The 9,510-nt window shown below is 64.2% G+C and overlaps 4 protein-coding genes across 5 annotated transcripts in view; all 4 read right to left on the bottom strand.

The window, feature by feature from the left end:
* The window catches only part of LOC110390690 (GTPase IMAP family member 4-like), an 11,273-nt gene extending 11,228 nt beyond the window's left edge, over positions 1-45 (bottom strand). The window contains exon 1 of the mRNA XM_021382108.1: positions 6-45. Coding sequence (XP_021237783.1) covers positions 6-45 — 40 coding nt within the window. The remainder of the gene's footprint in view (positions 1-5) is intronic.
* The window catches only part of LOC110390697 (GTPase IMAP family member 8-like), a 685,191-nt gene that overhangs the window by 562,840 nt on the left and 112,841 nt on the right, over positions 1-9,510 (bottom strand). The window lies entirely within an intron of this gene.
* LOC110390723 (translation initiation factor IF-2-like) overlaps positions 600-9,510 on the bottom strand; it is a 12,427-nt gene continuing 3,516 nt past the window's right edge. Inside the window, exon 2 of one of the 2 annotated variants that reach the window (XM_021382176.1) lies at positions 600-1,502. In XM_021382176.1, the coding sequence (XP_021237851.1) occupies positions 856-1,502 (647 nt within the window). In that variant the 3' untranslated portion in view covers positions 600-855. Of the gene's footprint in view, positions 2,168-9,510 lie in introns of both variants that reach the window. The other variant, XM_021382177.1, reaches the window with a different exon arrangement.
* Positions 8,399-9,498, bottom strand: LOC110390743 (GTPase IMAP family member 1-like; the record flags this gene model as incomplete). Its single annotated transcript, XM_021382207.1, has 1 exon — positions 8,399-9,498. A coding segment is annotated over one exon (972 nt), but the record flags the coding sequence as incomplete, so codon positions are not given.

The raw sequence follows: 9,510 nt of genomic DNA, 5'->3' as shown, positions 1-9,510 counted from the left end.
CTTACCGCGCATCGCGCCGTCGTCCCTCCGCGGGCCGCTGCGCATCGCGCCGCTCCGCGCGGGACGGGTGAGGCCGAGCTGCGCCGGGGCTGCACGGGGACAGAGAGGGGGACCGCGTGCGCGGGGCGAACGAGCTCCCGCCGCTCCGGGGGACGAGGCCCCGACCGGCGGCGGCGCCGAAGCCCCCGCCGAGACCGAGCCCCGTCCGGCAGAAGCGGCTCTCCGGGGGATCCCGCACGGCCGTCCCCCGCAACCGCAGCCGGGCCGCCCGCCGCCCCGCTCCGCAATTCGCACCGAGCGCGGTCCCGACCCGCGGCTCCGAGAGCGCGGGAAGTGCCGGAGCCCGGCCCGGCTTTTGGTGCGGGGCCTCGGGGGCGGGGCACGAGGGGGCCGTGCGGACGCGGCCGGGGGTTGCCTATCGCTCTGCGGGGTGCGCCAGCCCCGCCCGCAGCCGGGCCGAAGGTCGCGCGGACCGATGGGCTTTTCCCGAAAACGCGCGCGGCTCCCCACGCGCCGTCCCGGGCAGCGGAACCGCGCGGTGCCGCCGCAGCCCCGAGCGCGAGCGGACGGAGCGCCCCGCACCGCCGCCCCGGGCTCCCGTGTGGAATAGCCGTGTTCTACAAAGGGGCCCGCAAAGGCACAAAGCGCAGGGTGACCTCAGGGCGCGTAGCGGTGCTCGTGGCCGAGGACGCGGGGGGGGACGCGGAGCGCTGCGGGCTGCCGGCCCGAGGGGGAGTGGGGCGGAGGACGGGCACGGCACGGCGCGGCACAGAGGGCTTTGCCGGCACCGGGGCTGCTCGCGGGGCGGTTCCGATCCGGGAGAGCTCCTCGGCGCCCGCACTCGGCCGGCGGCGTTCACTTCCCCAGGCAGATGCGCAGGGGATTTCTCCGCTTGCGCCGGGGCTTCTTGCTCTGCCCGCTCACGATGCTCACAGCCTTCTCCAGCACCTCGTCAGCCTGCGCGTCCCGGCTCTGCCTCGGCTCTCTGTTGCTCACGGCGCAGTACTGCTCCCTGCACGCCTTCACCAGCTTCTTCAGCGCTCCGTTCTCGGCCGTCTCCACGTAGTTTTCCAGCGAGCCGTCCCCCAGGTCTTCCCTCCGCGTGAACACGACCATCATGCGCTCCTCTGCGCCCTTCCCAAAGACCTCCTGCACGCCCTTCTGCACCTCCCGGTCCTCCCGCGTGTAGCGGCCCAGCTGGGCCACCAGCACCAGCACGCAGGGCTCACGGGAGGCGAAGGTGCGGCATCTCTCGCGCTCCTGGGCCAAGAGCCGCTCGTCCCAGCGTAACCCCCCGAAAATCGCCGGGGTGTCCATGACCACCACGCACCACTCGCGCCACTGCCGGCTGCCCTCGGCGCACGTGGTGGTGACGGGCTGGGACGCCAGCTGAGACGTGAACTGGTCCCGGCCCAGCAGCGTGTTGCCGGTGGCGCTTCGCCCCGCTCCGCTCCGCCCCAGCAGCACGATGCGCAGCTCCGACCGCCTGCCCGCTCCGCCGCCTGCGGGGACAAGGGGACGCGGGTTGGACGGAGGGACGACTTCTCCTCCTGGAGATCGGCCGGGCGGTGGCTCGGGCTGCCCGGGGAGCGGGGGTCACTGTCCCCGGAGGTGTTCCCCGACCGCGGGGATGTGGCACCGGAGGACGCGGGCAGCGGGCGCTACTGGTGGGAGGTGGACAGTCGGACGCGGTGACCTCGGGGGTGTTTCCCAACCTGAAGGATTCAGCGACCCCATGATTCTATGGCCGCGAGTAGAGAACACCGCAGGAACGCCTCCTGATGGGGAGTGAGGGCACTGGGGACCCCGACCCTGGAGAGTGGGGGAACTGGGGACGCTGACCCCCGGAGCTGAGAGGGCACAGGGAACCCCGTCCTAACCCTATCCCTATCCCTAACCCTATTCCTATCCCTATTCCTATCCCCAACCCTAACCCTATCCCTAACCCTATCCCTAACTCTATCCCTTACTCTAACCCCCGTTCCCCGGCTCCCCTGCACAGCGCTGCCCGACGCGCGCCTGTGGGTCGGGTCCGGCCGCTCGGCCGCCGCTCCGGTGTCCAACGGGGCCGCCCGCGTGGGACGGTGCCGGTGGCCGTACGGGTGTGGGGCCGCGGCCGCCCGCGGGGCTCCGAAGCCCGTGGGTCCCGGCTCGGGGGCGCGCTCACCTCCGNAAGGAAAGGTGTCCCCGAGCCAGCGCTGTGCGCCTGCGGGGACGGGACGGGGCACGGGCTGGAGCCGGCTGCCAGCAGGCACACAGGGCTCGCTCAGCTCCAATTGGCCCTGTCCCCTCTCTCAGCTCTCCCCCAGGAAAACAGCTCGTGCCCAGCAGGAAGCAAGGCCCAGACAGAAGCTTCTGACCAAAGGGCCCTCTGGGAAAGGGACACAAAGCCCCGTGGCTGGACAGAAAGGGAGCACAGCACGGCTCCCACCGCCACCTTCCCCACACCCTGGGGCAGCAGCTGGGGACCACGGCTGGTGGAGCAGCTCCTCCGGGTTTGGTAGCAGGAAGCCATCGGTGTGACCCCACAGCCCCAAGGTCTGTGCCAGCTTCACCACAGCACCAGCAACACGCTGTGGGGAGCCAGCTCTCCCCTCCCCAGCAGTGCTCCCCGGGCTCCATCAGGAGGAACATGTGGCCCTGAGGGTGCCCATGGCTGTCCAGCTCTAGGTTTCCTAAAGGGCTGCACCCAGTGCTCTTCTGAAAGCATAAACAGAAACCGAAAGCGATCTCACTGCTCCCCTGCAGCCCAGGACTGCAGGAGGTGAACAAAAGCCTGCGCTGAACCTCTCCCTTTCCTGGAAGTCACGTGCTGAGCAAAACAACTCACAGTGGTGTTCGTGCAGCATTGTCCCTTGGCCCCTTCCTGCCCTGCATGGCCCCAGCGGGGCACGGGCTCCATGCAACAGGCACAGGGACAGCGAGGTTTGGGGTACGGCTTTACCCCCTGCGCTGTGTCTCAGGCTGCACCCACCAGACACCGCTGCCCCGTCCGCCCTCAGCCTGGCTCTGTGCGGCTCGGGGAACGGGGAGATGGGAGGCAGCCTCGGGTTACACACAATCATGCAATGGGTGAGACACTCACCTGTGCTTTGAATTCCTGCCATTCGGAGTGCACTCAGACAGGGAGCCTGGAAGGAGACTGAGATTTTAAGTGAGAATGGCACAAATCTCCCCTGCTTCCCTCCCTGTGCTAACGAAGGTGATACAGATGATCTCTGGGAACTCGGGTCAGTTCCACAACCGTGCATGCACATAGAAAGCCAAATGTCATCAACATTACGCATCTCCATGGACTTTCTTTTCACCTTTGCAAAGAAATATTGGCTGAACCCTATTCATGGAAATCAGAACCCACTCCTTGACAGCAGATGCTACATCCTTGGCGTTTCTTTCAGCAGTGGCAGCAGAGCTGCAGACCACTCACCTGCGCTTTGTCCCAGCTCTGACTGCTGCACTCGTGCTGTTCCTGCTCTCCTCCTGCGGAGCAGCGCTGGGTCTGGAACTGCTGTGCAGCTCAGCAGCGCGTTTAGAGGCAGCGTCAGGAGGAGGGCAGAGCTGCGAGCGCACATCAGTGCTGCTAAATGAACAGTCATTTCCTAAACTGTGTAAGGTGCCAGTTCCTCTTTCAAGTCGCTGCTGGCTGAGAGTGGAAACCGCACAGCACTCACAGAAAGGAGCCAGAGGGGTAAATATCTCCTTCGTATGAGGAGATGGGGTTTAGTCTGAGCTGAGGACTTCACCACACTGCACAGGCTGGATCGCTGCACTGAGGCCAAAGGGATGAAGCTCAACAAGGCCAAGTGGTGGGTCCTGCACTTTGGCCACAGCCACCCCAGGCAGCGCTGCAGGTGTGGGGCAGAGCAGCTGGAAGACTGTGGGGAGGAAATGGAGCTGGGCGTGTTGGTCACTGCTGGGCTGAACGGGAGCCAGCAGTGTGGCCAGGGGCCAAGAAGGACACAGCATCCTGGCCTTAGCAGGAGTACAGAAGTGCTTATCCCTCTGTACTCATCCCTGGTGAGGCCGCACCTCGAGTGCTGTGCTCAGTTTTGGGCTCCTCACTACAAGAAAGGCATTGAGGCCCTCCTGGGATGGTTCAGTCTGGAGAAGGGGAGGCTCAAAGGAGACCTTATTGCTCGACAATTACCTGAAAGGAGGTGGTGGTGAGGTGGGGTTCAGGCTCTTCTCCCACATAACAATGATAGGATGAGAGGGAAGTTGTGCCAGGGGAGGTTCAGGTTGGATGTTAGGAACAATTTCTTCTCCAAAAAAGAGGTCAAGCACAGAAACAGGCTGCCCAGGAAGGTGATGGAGTCACTGTCCCAGCGGTGCTCAAGAAACGTTTAGGTGCTGTACTGAGGCATATGGTTTGGTGGGGAAGTATTGGTGGCAGATGGACGGTCGGACTGGATGATCTTGGAGGTCTTTTCCAGCTTTGGTGCCTCACCACCCTCATCATGAAGAGTTTATTCCTGATGTCTGATGTAAACATACTGTCTGATAGCTTAGAGCTGTTCCCCCTTGTCCTATCACTTAACCCCTAACAAAGAGTCCCTCCCTCCCCTCCCTGTGCTGCAGCCCCTTAATGTGGAACTGGAATGGCCACAATCAGGTCTGCCCAGACCCTTCTCTTCTCCAGGCTGAACACCCCCAGCTCTCAGCCTGTCTCCATAGCAGAGGTGCTCCAACCTCTCAGCATAGTGCCAGCTTGAGTTCAGTATTTAATCTACCACGAGCTCCAAGTCCTCCTCGTGGTTGCTCTCAATCCGTCCACTCTCCAGCCTGTGTCTCTGCTTGGGATTGCCCTGACCCAGGTGCAGCACTATGCACTTGGCCTTGTTGAACCGCAGGCAGTTCGCACCGCCCCACCTCTCAGCCCCTCGGAATGGCATCCCTTCCTTCCATCACTCACACCATGCAGCTTGGTGTCATCAGAAATCAAGTACCATCATGTGAAAACACAAAACCTAGATAAAGACAAACAGGTAATGACAGTGGATTGTGGTGCTCTGCTCTGCCCTTGTGAGGCCCAACCTGCAGCGCTGTGTCCAGGTCTGAGACCTCCAAAACAAGAAAGACGTGGAGTGGGTCCAGAGGAGGCCACGAAGATGCTCAGAGGTTGGAGCACCTCTCCGACAAAGGCAGGCTGAGGGGGCAGCGGTGCTCAGCCTGGAGAAGACTGCAGGGACATCTCACTGTGGCCTTCCAGTACTTAAAGGGAGCTCATAAACAGGAAGGAGAGCAACTTTTTACCCAGGCAGATAGTGACAAGACAAGGAGAAATGATTTAAAACTAAAAGAGGGGACATTTAGTTCAGATGTGAGAGGGAAATTTGTTACCCAGAGGCAGTGAGGCACTGGCACTGCCCAGAGCTGTGGGTGCCCCACTCCTGGAGGTGCCCGAGGCTGTGGCTGGGCCCTGGGCAGCCTGAGCTGGAGGAGTGGGGGGGAGAGGCAGCCAACCCACAGCAGGGAGGGCTGGGGGGTCTCTTTCAATCCAAACTATTCCATGATGCTCCACTTGTGCAGCTCTCACCAGCGCCAACCAAGGAAACACGCTGCTTTGCTCCTTCCCCCACAGGGGCCCACTCCTTGGAGACCCACAGGCAAAGCCCCAGCGCCCGCTCCCCCAGAGCCAAAGCGCTGGGAGCTGGGAGGCAGAATATCACCTAGTCCAAATTTCAGCATAAATGAGGGATAATTAATGAGATGAAATGGAGAGGCCACACTCCAGGAGCCGAGGCCGTACGGTGCCCCAGGCCGGCACCAATGGCAGCGCTGCTGGCGATCACGTGAGCTGCGGCCGCGCTCAAAATGGCGGCGCCCCGGCAGTGCGGGGCCTGCTGCACCCAGGGGACGGGGCCCTTTTGGCTGCTGGGCGCTGCGGGCTCACATCCATTGGGCCGGCCAAGAGCCCTTCTGTGGGGCTGCTCTCCAGCCTCTGCTCCCCCCTTTGTATTGAGGACCAGTATCCAGTCACTGAAGGGAACAATGAAGAGAACCAGCCCCAAAATGGAGCCCTGTGGAACCCCCATTGACTGCCCCCAGCACACGTACCCCCATGTCCCAGCCCCATGAGCCCAACCCGTCACCCAGCGTTCACCCATCGCGCCATGTCCGTGTCCGGCTGTGTGCCGGGCGCTGTGTCTGCAAGGTTCCTGCGAGCAGCGCTGTGGAGGCACTGCTGGAACCCAGACAGCTCTGGGTGAAATCAGCTGCATTCCCGTGAGCAGCTCGGTGGGTGAGCTTGTTGGACATGGAGACCGAGTTCACGGCACAGGGCCTGCCCCTGCTGAGCCCGTGCTGGCTGCTGTCAGTGACTGCGTTGTCTCTCAGCTCTTTTTCAATACCTCCCAGAACGATCTCCAGAATTGGCAGGCCTGTCGTCACCAGTCTTCTTTCTTCTTCCTGAAATCTGGGACAACGTTTCCCAGCTTCTCGTCAACTGGGACTTCACCCGATTCCCAGGACCACTGAAAACTAAAAGAGAGAGGTGCCACAGTGACAGCAGCCGGCTCTTTGTGCACCCTGGGGTGAATCCCATCAGGCCCCGTACACTTATATGCATCCACCTGGAGCAGCAAACCCCGCACCAGTTGCACTCTGGTATGGAATGGATCATTACCACAGCCACAGTCCTCCAACTCAGAGCTCCGGGGGTCCCTCATCCCATCACCGGTGTCGAAGACAGAGGCTGAAGAAGGCATGAAACGCCTCTGCTATATCTATTTCTCTGTTTGCAAGGTGCCCACCCTCATCACGTAATGGAGCGATGCTACCAGCGGCGCAGTCTGGTTGGAGGCCTGTGACGAGCAGTGTTCCCCAGGGATCAGTGCTGGGTACAGTTTCATTCAACATCATCATCAACGGCCTGGATGAAGGGATGGAGTCCACCCTCAGCAAGTTTGGTGATGGCACAAAGCTGGGAAGAGTGGCTGATGCCCCAGAAGGCCGTGCTGCCATAGCGAGACCTGAGCAGGCTGGGGAGTTGGGCAGAGAGGAAGCAGATGAGGTTTAACAAGAGCAAGTGTAGAGTCTTGCAACTAGGGAGGAATAACTGCATGCACCAGTACAGGTTGGGGGATGAGCTGCTGGAGAGGAGCTGTGCAGAGAGGGACCTGGGGGTCCTGGTAAACGACACGTTGGCCATGAGCCAGCAGTGTGCCCTGGTGGCCAAGAAGGCCAGTGGCATCCTGGGGTGCATTAAGAGGAGCGTGGCTAGCAGCCCGAGACCCCGCGCAGGGGGAAGCCCCCCCAGCCCTGGCCGCGCCGTGCCCGTTGCACGGGGCGGGACGGGGCCGAAGGGCAGCGCCGTGCCGGCACCGCGGGGCCGTTGCTGCTCGGTGCGGGGCTTCTCGGAAAGGGAGCGGCTCAGCCCGGGCCTCGGTTCGCCCCGAGGGCCGCAGGGTGCGGCGCGATCGCTTTCGCTTTCTGTTGCCGCCTTCTGGATGAGGTCGGAGCCGAGCGTGGAACCGAGCCGAAGCGCGGAGCGGCGCGGCTTCCCGAGCACCGGGGAGGTGTGAACGAGGAGCAGAGGCCGCGGCTCCGTGGCTCCGCCGAGGGCGGGTGGGCACCTGCACGGGGGGACGGCGCCTGAGCCCGTGCTGCAGCGCGTGGCTGTGACAGCTCGTGCTGCCTTCGGCTGCTCTGCTCTGCTGCTGCTGGGGCCGTTTCCCCAGATGTGTAACCACCCCGACCCGACTCGCCCGAGCACCCTCTTCCCACCTCTGCCCCCACCCTCTGCCCGCTGGGTTCTGCCTTGGGGGTGTGAATGCCCCGGGTCCCCACCAGGGACGTGTGTCCTGAGGGACCGGCGGCACCTCGCCGCCCACGACACACCGGCAGCGAGATTCACGTGTTCATGCAATGAAGAAGGTGGCAGGGGACCCCACGGCCTGGCCCGGGCACGGCAGCTAAGGGGCACAAATCCCCCAGAATCCTGCAGGGCAGCGGGAAGGAGGCCTGGGGTCCCTGCTCCCAGCTGGCACCTGACCCTCGCCCCATATCCTTCACCCCCTCCATGTGTCACATTCAGGGATCTCCCCAGACCCCGCACCCGCCCCACCAGCCCGCGGGGACATGGGGAGTGCTCAGACCACGGCAGTGAGGGCCCCACAACCGACCCCATCCCCACCCTGCTGCATCCAGAGCTTCTTTGGGATGGGTCCCCTCCCATGGGTGCAGTTCCCATCCCATGGGTGCAGCTCCCATCTTGTGGGCTCTGTTCCCATCCCGTGGGTGTTGCTCCCTCTGCCCGGGTGCTCCGTGTTCTCCCAGCAGCACGTGGGCATTTCCCAGCAGCTGCTGCCCATCTCTGTCCCTGACGCTGTCCCCACCATGGCCCGGCCACGCTGCTGGCAGCGAGATGGGGACGAAACCACAACGCAACGCGGCAGGCTCACGCTTTGTGCTGTTGTATTCATGCCGAGATGCGCAGCCCGTTACAAGGAAAAGCGGCCGCGTGTTTTGCAGGGCGGCAACGCGGTGCATTTCCCAGGGAGAAGCAACGCAGCGCAGCTCTGCCAGCTAGCGCAAGAAGCGGTTGTACAGTGAGACAGCGCGCTGCCAGCCCCAGGAGAACATGCTGCGCCGGACACGCCTGCCGGCCAGCACCGCCACGAGGATGCAGCAGCAGCAGCAGCAGCGCAGGAACCGCCCGCCCCTCGTGTTGCACAACCACTGCACGACCGGGCTGTGCCACAGCCCCTGCAGGAGCTGCATGTACCACGGCCCCCGCAGCTGCCGCTCCACATCCTTGGCCAGAAGCTCGCATTTCTGCTCGAAGTCGATGTCGGGGCGGTCCAGGAGCTGCGTGGCGCGGGCGTAGAGCTCGTTCTCGTAGTGGGCGCTCGGGTCTCCCCCCAGCATGCGCAGCACCGTCTGCAGCAGCTCCTCGACCTGGCTCTCCCCGCCCCCCCGGTTGTCGAAAGCGCAGCAGCGGCCCCCGCAGTCCCGCACCAGCTCCCGCAGCGCGGCGGTGCCGGTTTCCTCCACGTGCCGCCGCAGGGAGCCGTCCCTCAGCTCGTCCCCGCGCGTGAAGAGCACGACGGTGCGCTCGGCGGCCCCGCGCCCGAACACCCGCCACACTTGCCGGACGGCCGCCTCGTCCTCCTGCGTGAAGCGGCCCAGCTGCGTCACCAGCACCAGCGCGTGCGGCCCCGGCGCCGACAGCAGCACGCAGCGGGCGAGCTCGAGGCAGGAGCGGGCGCTTTGCTCGGGCGAGTCGAAGGCGTCGGGCGTGTCGACCACGTGCACGGCGAAGCCCTCCCACGGCCGGCTCTGCCGCTCGCTGGTCCGCGTCACCGCGTGCGTGGACAGGCGTGACTCGAAGGCCGCCCGCCCCAGGATGCTGTTCCCCGTCGCGCTCCTCCCGCCGCGGTTCTTCCCGACGAGCAGCAGCCGCAGCTCCGACGGCCCGCGGTCCGTGTGCTGCGGCGTGGCGAAGGACTCTGCGGGGCGGCGGCGGGGCGTGAGGCGTCGCCCTGCGCAGCCCGCCCCCTCCCCCTCCCC

Source organism: Numida meleagris, unplaced genomic scaffold (assembly GCF_002078875.1).
Source record: "Numida meleagris isolate 19003 breed g44 Domestic line unplaced genomic scaffold, NumMel1.0 unplaced_Scaffold180, whole genome shotgun sequence".
NCBI classification, from domain to species: domain Eukaryota; kingdom Metazoa; phylum Chordata; class Aves; order Galliformes; family Numididae; genus Numida; species Numida meleagris.
Note: the sequence above shows the minus strand (reverse complement) of the source record. Positions and strands in the feature narration are given on the sequence as shown.